Source organism: Acipenser ruthenus, chromosome 9, assembly GCF_902713425.1.
Source record: "Acipenser ruthenus chromosome 9, fAciRut3.2 maternal haplotype, whole genome shotgun sequence".
NCBI lineage: Eukaryota > Metazoa > Chordata > Actinopteri > Acipenseriformes > Acipenseridae > Acipenser > Acipenser ruthenus.
This window is the reverse complement of record NC_081197.1, coordinates 9,917,067-9,933,154: the sequence shown is the minus strand read 5'-3', so window position 1 is coordinate 9,933,154 and position 16,088 is coordinate 9,917,067. Positions and strand designations below refer to the sequence as shown.

The following is a 16,088-nucleotide window of genomic DNA, read 5'->3' as shown; positions in this document are numbered from 1 at the left end:
TAGCCCTTTTAGCATATTACTTTTTTATTCTAAGTGTATTCATATATTCTATGCAAATAGTTCATTAATAGTCTTGCAATTCTAACAGTTCTTAACTGGTATTTAAAAGTTATTGTAATTTCTATAAATTATGTATTTTCTATCCCAGCAGGTTGCATATCTTTCCATACAGCCATAACCAAGTTATAAAATTAGGTATGTAAAAATAACAAAATCAATCCTTTGCTGTCAAGTTTACACAAGAGGGTAATTTGTAGGAACAAATCAACAGTGTATGCTCTAATGGGTAATTGTGATACAGCAATTTAATACCAGCTATGTTTGCATGGGGTTTTTCCTTTATTAGATAAGTAGAGTAGTATAACTTCATAAAAAATGAAACACTGTTTCCATAATCCTGCAATCTTTTGTTCTGATTATAACACCATATTTCTATAATGTGCATGCATGTGTTTGCAGACAGTAGTAAAAACCATTGTAATACTTCTCACTTTAAACATGAAAACTTACAACACAACTTATCTTACCACAAAAAAATACCATGATCAGAGCTCTCCAGTAAAGAAATATTACTTTACACTAGATGGTGCAAAATAAGTATCTTGCTACCATTACCTATAACCTTGCAACACTTTAGCCCTTGTTGATGTAAAAAAATACCATATTGGTGTTATTTCATAGGGGAATTTTCCATGTGTGGTTATTTACACGTGAAGTGGCGATGCGCGTGCATTTTTGGGAGAACAGCTCGAGTGGATCAGGTTTGTGGCCGAAAATGTTTTTCTTTTTTCTTTAATTAATAAGTTGTGTGATAAAATAGATAATATTATTCACTACTACCGATATGCTACCCCACCAATGGACATTTGAAAAACAATTTGGGCAAGAGCAGTAAAACATATTATTAAACATCCAGGCATGAGGCGTGCACAAATCACAGCTTTATTAACACTGCTTTAAACAGTTTCACTCAAACACGATGTCACCTGACAACCATGCATTTCCAGGTGAGATTCTCTCGTGTACCTGTCCTCTGTGCATGGAAACCACATTTTCCCGAGCTGTCTGCAAAAACAGCACCAGAACTCTACACATGGCTAATTTGCATATCAACCTCCTCCTTTCCTCTTCATTTGCATGACGTCGGGTGAAAAGAGGGTCTTCGAGTAAAATAAACTGAGCCAATGGAAACCCAAAATGTATAGGGACATTTTTCATTTGGCTCAAGCACAATGTCTCGAGTAAAATTAGAACCCACATGGAAACTCCCCCGTATTAATGTATGTCTTACATCCACTGGAGGCAGTGTAGTTTAATGGGTAAACTTTGGTCTACCAAATGTACTTGAGGTACTGTAAGACATGGCTCTGAGGGCTCTATTTAGTGCAGAGGGACTCTTAAAACTTCTGAGATTTAGCAAGTCACAAGAATATGATGGCTGAAACAGGAAATGGTACAAATGGATGTAATGACTGTAAAAACAGTACAAAGTCAACACCTAAACAATAACAGGTATGCATTAGTTAAGATAACTCTGATTTTTAAAAATGATAAATCATTTTTAGTTATATCCACCCACTTTTTACTTGTGTAACTGCCCCCATTAAGATCAAATCTCCATTGACCCCAACACACACACATAGTTGGAGATTGCTTCTCACAAAAGTAATACATCATGTAGGCACTGTAAAGGCACAACATTAATGTCATATGCTGCATGTGCAATGCATTTACCATGTTTAAAATAAATCTGTTTTACATTTCCTTACACCAAAATCAGTTTGTCAAACACTGCAATTTTAACCATTTAGAAATGTTAATACATTGGTAGCAGCTGTTTAGAATGAAAGTTATGTGCAAATGTGTTTAAAATGCACCCGACCACAGTTCCTGCTTTCTCTTAAGCTCATCGGCACAGCATGTACTGTAATTGTGTTGAGCGACTTTCAAGGCTTAAAGAATGTCAATCCACATGTAGTGAAGTTACTGGAAATGTATTTAATATCAGCCCACTTGACAAGTTAATTAATACACCTTCCCCAGAAGTTTTAACACATAATTGAAGCATTGCATATGCAGCTGACATTTTAAATATAACATTCAATGATTATATCCCAGATAGTAAAGAGCCAAGGTGTTAGTTGTCATAAAGAGATTTGGAAAGAACAGCTAAACTAATTCTACAGATCCTTTTTCTATCTTCCATAAACAAACTGCATATACAGTATAATGTTCACATTAAACGTGCAAAGTCTATCTTAAATGGAAATTTAAAGGGATTTAATCCAGGCTGTGCAAGACCCATTTTCTTTAGTGATATGACGACAGCATAGCAAAGCCAATACTAGTTGGCACCTAATTTATCAAACATAGCTAGAGTCCAGAAACATTGATGCTGATGCGGCACAATGTTGCATGGAAACTGAAGTTATATAGTAATGGAAAACTGAAGCAGCAGACTGCCACATTTAAATGATTACCTCCAGGAGCCTGACGTTGGAAGCAAAGAAAAGTTCATTCGTCAATTGTAGAAGGAGATGAGCTTAATTTTGATAGCTGGCCTTACCTATGCATTTGTTACAAGCACATCCAATGTGAACATAGCATAGGAGTGTTAGTATAAACTGGAACTAGTATAGTAAGATGGCTAAATCAATACTGACCTCGGATAGGGTATCGGAAAGTGGGTAAAACAGGTTCTGGGAAAAACAACAGGTAAAAAGTCATTTCTAGACAAAGTTTTGTGGGGTCCTCATTCCACTGGCTACAAGTACAGTGTGGGTGTTGAAGTTTGCCTATATATTTTTATACATGTATGTATTATAACCCATACTACATGTCTTTCCTTTTTGTAAAAACAAGACAATTAACTTGCATTGAATTATTTCAATATGTGCCAATAAAAAGTCAAAGCATTCAATGCAGCCAAGCTGCAAATTTCTTTCATCAAAAGCATGGAACACCACGTCTCAGCCCAGCAGCTCATCTTTCCATATTCCTTGAACTACCCTGTTATTCATTGGTAAAAATAATGAATTGCATACAATAAAAGAGTTTTGCTGTGCAGGCTTTGCAAACCAATCAGCACTAATATGTCTAATGCTATTGTGTTACTACTAATCAAAAGGATGAAACTACTTATTTCTAATTTTCTCCAGCTTTAGAATTTGTAATTTCTTCCTATCCCTACGCTCACTGAAATGTCTTAATTTTGGGATCTGCCAACATGAATGGCGCCCACTCTTTGATGTCAAAGCAGGAGACATTTATTTGTGCTCTGTTTAAATCCTGGGCTTTAAAGCTCCCTGTGTTGATTAAAAAAAAAAAAAAATGCAAAGAGCCAAGTTCTTTACAAAAAGGTAATTCGCACCATTTTTAATAATAATAATAATAATAATAATAATAATAATAATAATAATAATAATAATAATAATAATAATAATAATAATAATACAGCACTAGTGACACAACTTTGGCATGCTTTTGAATCTTTAAATATAACGGAGCATGTTGGCATCTTGATATAAGCCAGCCTGGGCTGGCTGGATCATTCAGATGAGACAGCAGCTTGACAGCAATACCCCAGTGACTATCATGCTGTTCTTGTGTATAGACCAGGGTATAATTGCCTTCATGGGTTACACCACTGAAAGTGCACCTCTGATCTAGTACAGATCTACCTCTCTCAACATTCAGTGCCCTGGACACCCATTCCCATTGGGATTTTCAGAATCTTCTGTACTGCCCTGTCCTGGATTCTACTGGAATGTTCCATTGATGTTAGAAGGCCAGGCTGTACTGATTTTCCAATTCCTGTTACAGGGGTACTGACTTTTCTCTAAAATTTGTGATACAAGTGAGCAAGGCATAAGGAGCTGCCAAAACATTACTGTAAATCAGTCATGATGTATATTTTATAAAATATAGGGGAAAAATCAGTCATGGCCTTGGAAGAGGAGCGATGACAAATGTATTATGGCATTTTACTTTATCATTCCATAATTGATACACTCACTAGCCACTCAATATAACATTCTCTCAAGCATAATATGGTTTACAAACACTCTGCATTGTGAGGCAGTGCTCCTTGACAAAATAAGGGTTCTGTTGATGGGAAGCAAAAATAAAAAATAAAAAGGGCAACTGTGATCCTAACATTGGCATCACATTCTTGATCTGTTTTTATATACTGCATACACAATATCAAAATTCCTTTTCATTATTTCAAAGAAATCTCGAGTTGAACTACAAAGACAGGCTGTTCCCCTTCGTGTGTAGAATTTGACGCTTATCAAATGTTAATGTTCTGAGAGGGTTGCCAGAAGACCACTATAAAAGCACACACTGATGGGTGGAACACACGAAAGCACTCTCGCAAGATTTCCTGTATGGTGTAGTACCAAGAACAACCTCTAAAACATTAACCAATGCTTCTGTTTTCACCAAGTCCAGCTTTGATGCATCTCTGCAGGTGAAAAAATCCCCCTTTAGATACCTGCCTAATTTCCTGTTTCCTGCTCATGTGACTGCAATTTGATTTAGAAATAAATGGAAACATAAAATAACCCAGTTAGTCCATTGCAGTAACCCAATATAATAAACAGTGTCACCTTCCGTGTAACATTGAGTACTGGACTATATGGCGCACTATTGTACCAATACTTACATCAGCTTACACTCGCACTGAACTGCTCCATACCTCGCCATATTCTACTACTGCTCTTAATTATAACTATTCACTGTATCTTGTAGTTAATTATACTTTCTGATATCCATATTCACATTTTTGGTAACTGCTCTTATTTGAAATTTTTCCTATCCATTTATCGTACTTACTGTGTGCTCTTAATGGACTTTACTCGTATAAGCAAATATGTTTACTATAAATGAACTGCTCTTAGTCGAACTCGCTCTTTAAATGTAATTATTTGCTCTATTCTTTACTTGGCTCTTATTTTCTATGATTTTATTGTACTTTATAACTGCTCTTAACTGTAATGTGTTTTTCTGCACTGTGATATTTTGTAAGGTGATACTTTGTAACAACTGTAAGTCGCTCTGGATAAGGGTGTTTGCTAATAATAATAATAATAATAATAATAATAATAATAATAATAATATACATGACATATTTTTCATGAAAAGTAGACAGAATGTGGATGGAATATTTTTTTTGTGGAATCTGTACCTACAATCTGCTACAGTAGTGTGGAGTTCTTAAAAAAAAAAGACCTCTGTGGGCACATTCCACATGCATTGTTAAAGAAAGCACAGCAAAAAAAAAAAAAAAATAATAATAATAATACATACTGGATATGAAAACTCATATTTTTGTAATTGCACTATCAATCAATCAATCTTTATTACTTATATAGCACCTTTTGTGATAAATCAGAATAACAAAAATGAATAACATATAAAACAAGTAAAAGATGACAAAATACAAATACCCCCTTAAATTACACACAGTGACGTGGTAAACCATGTCATTTAAATTATTACTTTAAAAAGCAGTTATAAAAATAAGTAGCATAAAAATAATATTAATAATAATTAGCATGAAATAGGCTGATATAATTTCCTATTAAAATACAAATGCTAAATTATAAAAATGTGTCTTTAATCTTCATTTAAAAGCAGCAACATATGATGCATCCGTTTCAAATCGTGGTAGATGATTCCATGACTTTGGTGCTCTAAAGATGAACCCTCTGCCACCTGCCTGTTATCTCTGTGTCCATGCAATACTAAGTATAACTTCGTCCTGTGATCTAAGAGAATGACTAAGTACATATGGGGTACAGGGGAGCAAGGCCATTTAAAGCTTTACAAGTGAAAAGCAGGACCTTAAAATCAATCCTAAACTTTACAGGAAGCCAGCGTAAGGCTGCTAATACAGGGGTAGTGTTCATACTTCTTTGTTCTTGTTTAAACTCTGGCAGTAGCATTTTGCACAAAGCAGCACTCAAGATAAAACATAACTTGAAATAACAGAGAAAAGAGCTTTGCAATAATCAATCATAGATGTTATAAAAGCATGCATCAGTCTCTCAGCATCCTGCACCGAAAGAGAACGTCTTAGTTTAGCAATATTTCTTAAATGAAAAAAAAGACACTGTAGTTGCATTCCTAATGTGAGGCTCGAATGAAAGATCTGGATCAAAAATGACACCCACATTTCTAATTTCAGCCTTTAACTCAGAGGAGAAACTACCAAATGTACAATCAGATAGATTCATATTAGTTGATTCTGTGATCCTAAGAGCATCGTATGTGTTTTATCTGAGTTTAACATTCAAATGTTTTTGACATCCATTGTTTAATATCAGCAAGACAGGTAGTCAGAGTATTTTCAGCTGAGGTGTCACCTGGTTTCAGAGATAAATATAGCTGAGTATCATTAGCATGACAAATGGCTCTGGTAGATATATGGGTCTGGTAAAATCTCTTGTGCTAGTCTTCTGTTTTGGTCTAATGTTCTGGTTGCTGTGTCAGCTCTCTGAAAAGACTGTGAGCAATAAACAAACAATCAAATGCACAATGAAGAGATTTACGAAGAATTAAAAAGATGGTAAATTCTCCAGAAATAAATGCATGCACAGAGTTTTTACTGGGACTTAATAGTTATTGATTTTTGTACAGCTTCTATTTTTCTGGTGTGTTACCTGTCGTGTGTGAAACACTCAAGGGGAATCTCTATAATCAAACTAACATTGTTTCTTTTATTGCTGCTAAAAGCCATCGTTCACAATAGATGCCGTTGATTATTTACAGAATTAGGCAGTATTTCAAGCGTCTGTCAAACTTAATAACATTAACTAACTAAAGAAGTAAATATAATTACCAATTGTAGATGCAGCCCAGCAAAGTGATCTTTTAACAAAATAGTGGCTTAAATGCTTGCTGAGCACATTGGTGACCGCAGCCGCACGCACGTTACGGACTGTGCGTACCATTGTTTTGCAAAATTTTGGTTTCATAAGTGTGGGCTCGCGTATAATCTCGTGTGATCGGTTGTAGCAACACAGACATTTTAAATTTATAGGATTACACTGTTTATTTAGTGGTAGTAATAAGCAAACGGAAGCAGATGAAAAAATAGCGAAAATCTTTCTTTTGACGACCCAGATATCAGAGGGAAAAAATCAGTAAAAACACTGAACTGTTTGTTTCTGGCACTAACGGTGGTGGAGTTTTAAGCGCCAAAAATACATTGGCGGCATTGAATGTTAGTCCTCCATTATCTGAATTCTGCTGCTCTTCCAGGATTGAGCACAGTAAGTACACATTTATACAAATTTAATTTGTATTTTAATTTTATCAGTGTTATATTAAAATTAATAATACATTATGATGAACACATAATTGCCAGGTTGTGTTATTATTATTATTATTATTATTATTATTATTATTATTATTATTATTATTTTTTCAACTGCCTGTTTTGTCACAATGTGTAAGATAAAAAAAAAAAAGTTTATACACTATGCTTAGGGGGTGAGTAATGATTACATTAATTGTAGTGATTGTGAGAGTAATGATTAGAAATGGAACCAGCATAACAGATTTGTGGCTCCCCATTCACAGCCTTTCTCAGCATTTCCCGATTTCATGGAGGAGGTGCGCTCCTCTTGGGATCATCAGTCCATCTTGCTTCCTTGGAAGGCGTGGAGAAGCTGGGCCTGTCAGGATTTCCCCCAGTTGACTCAAACATTGTGGCCCTAGTCAAGGCTCCACTGGTTGGTTGGGGGGGGGGGGGGGGATGGGGGGGGTTACTGTACTGTGGGGAAGACCCTGTGTGCCTGAACCCGCAGTGCAGGGTCAAAGAGTCACACCTCAAGAGGGTGTATGCAGCAGAGGCACAGGTGACCCGCCTTGCAAACATGGTGGACTTACTGACTGCCTAGATGAATGGTATAGATGGAGGGAAGCCCCGCTCCCTGAGCCGGTGGCATCCGAGTTACGTCTCCTTTCAAGCATGCTGCTCCAGATCTCCGGCCTTCAAGGGCAAGCCCTAGGCCGGAGCTTAGCAGGCTTGGTGGTAGCTCGCAGACAGCTGTGGCTGTCACAGGCAAGGGTCCCCGACGCAGATAAGGTGGCGCTGTTAGACGTGCTGATATCACCAAACTGGGCAGCGGACCTCCTCTCAAGGGAGGGTACGCATCCATCGGAGTGGCGACTCCATCCTCAGGGGGTGGAGCGGATTTAGGAACGGTTAGGGAAGGTGCATGTCAATCTCTTCGCCTTGGCGGAGACGACGCACTTCTTCTTGTGGTACTCCCTCCACCGCTTAGGCGGTCCACTCGACGCCTTGGCCCAGAACGCTCCTTCATGCGTTCCAAGGAGGGTCGTTCTCCCCGAATGGAGCCTTGATATTGTATTTGAGGTTCTAATTAAGGCCCTGTTTGAGCCCATACACGCCATACAGTTGAAGTATCTGTCTACGAAGACAGTCTTCCTCTTGGCTATCACCTTCGCAAAGCGGGTTAGTGAGCTACAGGCGCTGTCGGTGCACAGCTCACAAACCCTGCATTCCTCTCTAAGGTGATCACAGCCTTCCACATGAACCAGTCTTAGAGATGCTCCAAAGACTTAACCTGACTTTCAGTGTTTAAATTTGGAAACCTTTTTCTGGTGTGAGTAAACTGCTGGAACCCCCTGGGCAGATTATGAACCCTTTGAATTGTATGTCTACTCTTTGCCTTTACCATAATTTGAAACTTGTACCTACAGTACATTATACTGTAACGCTAAGAGAGCTTAATCTCTACCAGATTCATATCACTTATCAACAACAGAATTAATGCATATTTTAAATAACGCTCTAGTTAAAGGGAGTTCCTTTTCTTAATTGAATAATGAAGTATGTATGTGTTTTACTTTTACAGAATACAATTCTCATTTTGCAGACCTTTGTTTGTGATTTCTAATAAGTTGATACGTTAGGTATAGGGTGATTCTTATTGTTGTAAGAATCACGTTGTCTCGTGCAGTTTGAAGGACTGTGAAACGAAGCTGAGTGATTATCACTGCTCAAACTATGAGAAAAGATCCTCACTGTATTCCCGCTGCTGCAGGTGGCACTGAAAGAAGCCACCTTCAAGAAGAACAGATCAAAACTATACATTTGTAAGTCTTGGTAGTACTGAAATAGGGAGCATTTTTAATTCTTCACTCATAGGTTCTGACCCAGTATTCAGATTAGAACACCTTTTTTTAACCAGCATAGTACTCAGGTAACCCAATGAGAATACTAATAGAAATTTAAACCGACCTTAGCCATGTATGTGAAACAAACACTACAAATCTTGTCAATTACATGTAAGGTATCACGCAAATGCAGCAAGGACTGAAATAGCTAAAGATTAAATGATGTATTACCAAGCCACTTTCTCAACAACTAGCATGCATAGTCTGTCACTGATCAGAGAAATAACCATAAATCAGGCTCTACTATATATATAATACATCCAGCTTCTTCAGCCTCTGTTAACCTCTCCTGGTGAAGAAATATGTAATTAAAGTGAACATTGACAAGTACACCCACCTTTTATAAGTTTGAATTCCTTTCACAGGCATACAAGTGAACTTATCAATTGTAGGTTCTCAAGGACAAAGAAGGTATGTTAAGCACTTGGCAGCTGATGCTCAGAGATAACACCTTTTAACCACAGAATCAAACTTACTGTATAGGAATAGGTTGGCGTTATTGATCCCCAGTTTATTGGTTGCCACGCACGTGTAGTTGCCATAGTGCTCCTCAGTGACATTAGATACCATAAGAACAGAGTGGGTCCCATAGTTCTGGATCTTGATTCCTTCAGCACTGAATATCCTGGTGAGAATAAAACCAAGAAAAAAAAATGTTGCAGCGAAATGTAATTAACATGTCCTCCTGAAATTACAGTGTCCCTACTGCAAGGTTCACAGATAAGAAGTGTGCATTATTTTAACCCCAATCTTGGACCCAAAAAACAAATCTCTCAGCATCAGCCAAGTCAAGATACATAGAATATTAATCAGATAAATAAGGTTTCAGATGTATGTCAATTTTGCATAGAACTGCACCTACCCCAGTGCATTCTGGGTCAGAAATACAATTACATGTTCTCTTTTCTCTCTCTCTCTCTCTCTCTCTCTCTCTCTCTCTCTCTCTCTCTCTCTCTCTCTCTCTCTCTCTCTCTGTTATAAATCTAACATGCCATGGCCCAACAGGGATACTAGATACATTGTGGATTTGCTTTGTAAGCAAGTAAGGAGTTTTACCAAAACACTGCTGTTTAAAGCTCTTCAATATAAAATCAAGAAAAAAACAAGGTTATATACGTAAATATGCACATGTTCATGTTATTTCATTTTTTGAATCTGAGGAAAATCGAGTTGAAATACTTTTTTTTAATGCAGTAACACCCAATTCTACAACTGAAAATCCTTACCTTTTGTCATCTCTGTACCACTCAAAGTCTGGTTTGGGCACTGCGATAGCATTACACTGCAGAGCTGCTGACCGGCCCACTGGGATCTCAGCGTTTTTTGACTCCATTATGACAGGAGGGTCTAAAAAAAAAACCCACATATATAGATGTCTTCGTTTGTACTGTCAGCTTCTATAACCTGTGTTAAACTAATTTAAAGCCAAAGTAAAAAATAAAAATAACAATTACAGGGTCTGGTTTATCAAGGTATGAAGTTCTTTGCTGTCTGCTCAAGCTAATTAATGCTCATAATCAAACCCTTTTATTTTGTGTATTTATCAAAGTAATTTCTGTCCAATGCTAAGTGACTGTTGGCTCCATTGTTACCAGAAGAAGGCTTGTTGTTGGTGAATGAATATGAAACGATTCTCGTCGGATGATGCCGCTAATGCTTGACTCATGCCTCTAAACTTTACCACTGTAATGTAACAAAAGTCACAGAAAGTTAAAATGTCCTTGTTCTTTTATTAAACAACTGAGGAGAAAATATTTTAATTCCAGATACTAGTACAAGATTATAAGTAGATGAGGAGAAATGAAAATGAATACATAATTAATTAGGTTGAGAAAAAATGAAAAAGATGGGGAATAAGGAAATATGCTCTCCATTGCAAATTAATCAGTTACCATACAAAGGGGCACTAAAGTAAATGATTACGTAAGCTCCCTTATTTGTTACACACAGCCTTGGTCACTAAAGCCTATTAAATCCTATCTTTAAATGACTCCCTTAAATAACTTGCATGATAATATACAATTAATGAACACGTTGAGCAAGTCATTGTTAACTACCCACAAGAATATTACTAGAAAATAATGCACAAAACATAGCTTGGGTGACATCAGGCATCTGCACATTAACAGACCACTTAGCAACCCTCTTGTATAGTACTCTTTTACACTTCCAAAAAAAGCATGCTGTAACTTGTATGAGGTAACCCTGATTGGAATTATCCATTGCAGGGCATTATTGGCAGTACAGCAGTATTGGAACACCTCGCCTAGGAGAACACGTCTTGTGATGAAACAGATTTTTCCCATTGTAAATGTTCCACCTAAAGGTGGATACAGTTTCTGAATGGTATCCACTATGGTTAACAAATACATAACTACTTTCTTCTATTAGATTTGTAACTTGTGATTGATTTCTTATTTTTTGCTGGAAACGCTGATCTCCATATTGTCATGGAAGTCTCTCAATTTCACACCTGCCTGCTTCCTCTTATGATGTCTGGAATGACCTCAGGAATTACAAAGAGACTCAAGCATCCAGAGGAGCCAAGGAAGATTATTATTCTCCAGAGAGGAGTTTTAAGCATTAAACAATTACCACAGTATCCCTATAATATGATGCTGCATTAAAATGCTATGTGAAAATATTAAATGCATTTATGTTTAGGACAAAACAGCAGGTGGTAGGCTTATTGTAAAATATGTGTTATTAATGATCAGTCAGTCTTAGGATGAGAATCAACATTTTATTTAAACATTTCCGAGTATCATAAACCTGCTGTGAAAAAACTTCCAACAAGCGAAAAGTGATTTCTGTTTATTTTGGGCATTATGAGAAGCACAAACCACTTCAGCTCCAGAACGAATGAAAGCGCACTTGCAGTACCATGCCGTACCTGCGCACGTCAAGGTTTGCCGTCTTTTCTTTTTTTTTTTTTCTATTTGATCTCGTTGTATACATGCCTGTCAGGAGGTGAGCGGTGTGGGTGACTCTGACAGAGATTGAATGATTCTTGGTGTTAGATCTCCCTCCTGACCTGTGAGGGCACTGTGTAAAAGGAACAGAGTACCCTTAACTAAATGGCATGACAATTTATTCCTTAGAGTAGGTGCAAGTCGGTCATTTAGGAAGGGGGCGGAGCTACAGTACCCAAACTCAATGACTCGGACGGGAAACGGCGTGGCATCCGAGGATTGGAGAAGCGGATGCGCTCGTTAACCTAGGGGTCATGAGCGTGTAAGTGATCTGTTCCTTGGTAAATGGTTAGATACAACCTACAAGGAGCCTGTGTTACATTGCTGAAAACTGTGAGTTTTGTCTTGTCTGTTAGTGTTTGTTATAACTGTCTGTTACTTTTAAACTAGACTACCTATAACACGATCCGGAGCTTTAGCGTAAGCCAGCATAAACCCAGACATCACTTTCACTCCTGAATTTCACAGATAACTGTAAAACACCACTAGCACCTATTCACTGTCACTAAAAACTGTGTTTGTCTTTTGTGTTTAGTGTTGGTGTATAAAACTGGACTTTGGGTTGTGGGTCAAACCCGGGGATTACAAATACGGAGTGATACACGCCGCTGTATCATTGCATCATTATTATTTACAGGTGTTCGCTATAAGGCTCTGGACATTGTTTAATAAATCAATAAAGACCCTTGCACCTGGAAATCATTGCCTGTCTGTCTTGTATCCGCTCTGCACTGCACACACCAAAATAGTCAGTTTTAATAAATGTACTGTGTTATTATTTTGTGAAACCTTTTTGTTTGGGACTGAAACCCCATAAATGGCAGGTTTTTAGTCCCAAACTAAAAGGTTTCACAAAATAATAACACAGTACAGTAATCCATAAGTTCAAGGGAAAGTACACTGGAAAGTACACAGTACCTGGATTGTATTGTGTTCTGCAGTGTTAGTCGTGCTGGCTTAGTGGCTGCAGCTCCCAACTCGCTAGTCCTCTACTACACAAATAAACAAACAAAAACACAGAGCTCTGGCTCTCCCCTTTGTACTGAGATTTGCAGCTCAGATCCCTTCAGTCTTTGTCATAATGCCCTAAGGCAGTGTTAGTAATGTGATGTGTTTTGAAGACAGGGAGGAGAGATTGAAATCATCAGGTGACTTTATTATCCAATTGTGTTCTGTCCAAAAATCCCTATCTATCTGTGAAGACATTTAGAAGAGTTGGAGATACCACAGCAAATAATCAACAATCTAAAGTATAGTATATACCTACTATTTCATTTTATTTTCCAAAAAATATATATATTGTGTGTGTGTGTAATTTTGTACATTACATAAAATACATTTACATTTTTCTCTCTCTCTCTCTCTCTCTCTCTCTCTCTCTCTCTCTCTCTCTCTCTCTCTCTCTCTCTCTATATATATATATATATATATATATATATATATATATATATATATATATCTATATCTATATATATATATATATATATATAGTTTGTTTTTGTTCATACAAAAGTAAAATGTAAAAAGAGAGACAACTTTTGTGTCTGATTTGCTTTATTGAATATGACTATCTAGTACACAGGAGATGTATTGAGTTTTTTTTCAAATCTTATTTCAATTACCAATTACAATCATTTAAAAACCTGGTACCTGGAGTGCGCACATTCATTTTTTCATCTGGAGTTGAAAAGCTTAACTAGTTCAAAGTCGAGCGCTCAAGGAAAAATTAATGCCTAATGGTCTGCAGCATTTAAGGCTGTCATAGCACATACAGTCAAAAGTGATAGGTAAATGTCCCCCTATCCCAAGTTACAATATTTAATGCCATGCTTGTAAAGGGTGATTATCTAACAAGCAATGCAGATGATCCTCATCCTGGTGCTGTCACATTTTTTAGATTTGTCTTCATTATTTAAACAAATAACCACATTGGCCCATGGCCTCATCAGCTACTTTTTAGTAATTGTTTATTAGCTAATACTGTCCAGAATGGAAAAAAAAAAAAAAAAAAAACACTCTCAGAAGACAGGACAGGTGGACCGACAGCCTCCTCCCAAGATATGTGGTGATACCCACTATTAAAGGCCATCTAGCTCTTTCCCATTTTTCAGGAGGTACTCAGGACCTGTGTGATGAAGGGCATTGTAGGTGAGCAGGAGTTTTGAAAGTAATCCTGAACTTTACAGGTAGCCAGTGCAGCTGGGCAAGATGGGGGGTGATGTGATGACGTTTTTTACATCTGATAAGGATCCTGGAAGTGGCATTCTGAACTAGCTGCAGTCGGTTTATGGAGACCACCATATAGAGAGTTGCAGTAGTCGAGTCGAGACGAGACAAATGCATGACAATTCATCTAAAGCTGTTGCCCATTTGTTGGTGCCTTCTCTTGCAAGGTTTAGTCATTCTTTTATTAACAGCTGGAGCATGAATTGGGTAAGTGATTTTCAAAACATAGCCACATTTTTTTTACATTTGCCTGTGGTAAGGCACTATCATGAACACGTTTTAAGACAGTTGTTTTGAATTCTCATACAAACATTTATTTCTGAGCTCTACCTTCAAACTCTGCGACATTTCTAACAGTTCCCCATCCCTTATCATCCCTCCACATCAATCAAAACACCTCCAAAGTGTTGGTGCTAAAATTGAGCACTTCCTTTAAAACTACTGAGGCGGGCAGATACAGCATGGTCCATGGCATCAACTTGGGCTGTTAAAAAAATGATCTATGGATTAAAAACTTGAACATACTGTCACAGACGGTCCTGGCACGTCCCTTTTGTGCTGTAAGTCATTAGATCCTTTTGCATGGAAGGCCTCGGTTGCAAGGATGTGCGGTTCTTTGATGGACCCAGATTCAGTTAAAATGTGTTTGCCCACTGACGATGGGAATGAGAATGTGGAGATGGGAGCCCAACTAACAAGTAGGTATTATTCTTTTAGAGACTGTTACCGCTACGGGAAGCAGGACGATCTTTGGGATACAAATTGAACATATTGTAATGACTGTAATGTGTTTTAAAGAATATAAAACCATTAGAAAACATTATTAGCAGATCTATGTAAACTGTAACTTTAACAGTGAACTTGCTGAAAGAATACAACTAATTTTGTGATCTCGTCCATACCTGCCTGTAGTAAAAGCAGTGTTGGAGATGACTCATTGGTTTTGGCCGATGAAGCAGGGATTTTTGAGGGTCAGCGATTTAAAAGCCAAGATCCTCTCTATAATGAGCAATCTTGTTAATATTAACGAACCAAATACCTTTAGGATAATAGAAGGTAGGAATTTATATTAAAATACATTTTTTTTCCTATATATCACAAAAAATAAGAAGAAATGGGAACGAAAAGCGTAGGACGGTTTACTGTGTTAAGCTAAAATTTGGTCTAAAATAATTAGTATTAAAAAATGCTTACAGTAGTGTTTCATATTAATCAATAGTAAAGTTGGCCAGAAGATAGGTCGTCTTAAAACCTGCTTCAACTGGATTTTGTATGAACAGAAAAATAGGTCAAACTTAGTTCAGTCAGAGTAATACTATTGCATTCTACTATATTAATGGTAGCCTGTATTTAGATGTAAATAACTGGACCTTTCACTAAAAGCTTAAAAGACTTCATAACAGAACAACTGTTGGGTTTGAATATAAGACAATAAAGTGTAAACTGTAGTTAATAATTTTAGTACACAGTAGACAGGTAGCAACTTCTATTGGGATGATGTTTGTAAGCCAAAAATGACTTGATGTGATGAATTTGGAAAACCGTTTACAGTGGAGTTTCATATTAATTAAAACACTAGTCTTGGCAAGTAAACAGGATCCTATACAAGCCCAGAGCAAGACCCCATTCGATACCATTGATCTTGATCTTGCAAGCTGACGTGATCCATGCTCTGAGGGT

At 37.2% G+C, this 16,088-nt stretch overlaps 1 protein-coding gene across 3 annotated transcripts in view; it reads right to left on the bottom strand.

Moving 5' to 3' along the window:
* Positions 1-16,088, bottom strand: part of LOC117962455 (limbic system-associated membrane protein-like) — a 617,235-nt gene that overhangs the window by 26,128 nt on the left and 575,019 nt on the right. For 2 of the 3 annotated variants that reach the window (XM_059031079.1, XM_034923602.2), the window contains 3 exons: positions 10,437-10,557; positions 9,687-9,835; positions 2,664-2,699 (listed from right to left, as the gene is read on the bottom strand). In XM_059031079.1, coding sequence (XP_058887062.1) covers positions 2,664-2,699; positions 9,687-9,835; positions 10,437-10,557 — 306 coding nt within the window. The remainder of the gene's footprint in view (positions 1-2,663; positions 2,700-9,686; positions 9,836-10,436; positions 10,558-16,088) is intronic. The other variant, XM_034923603.2, reaches the window with a different exon arrangement.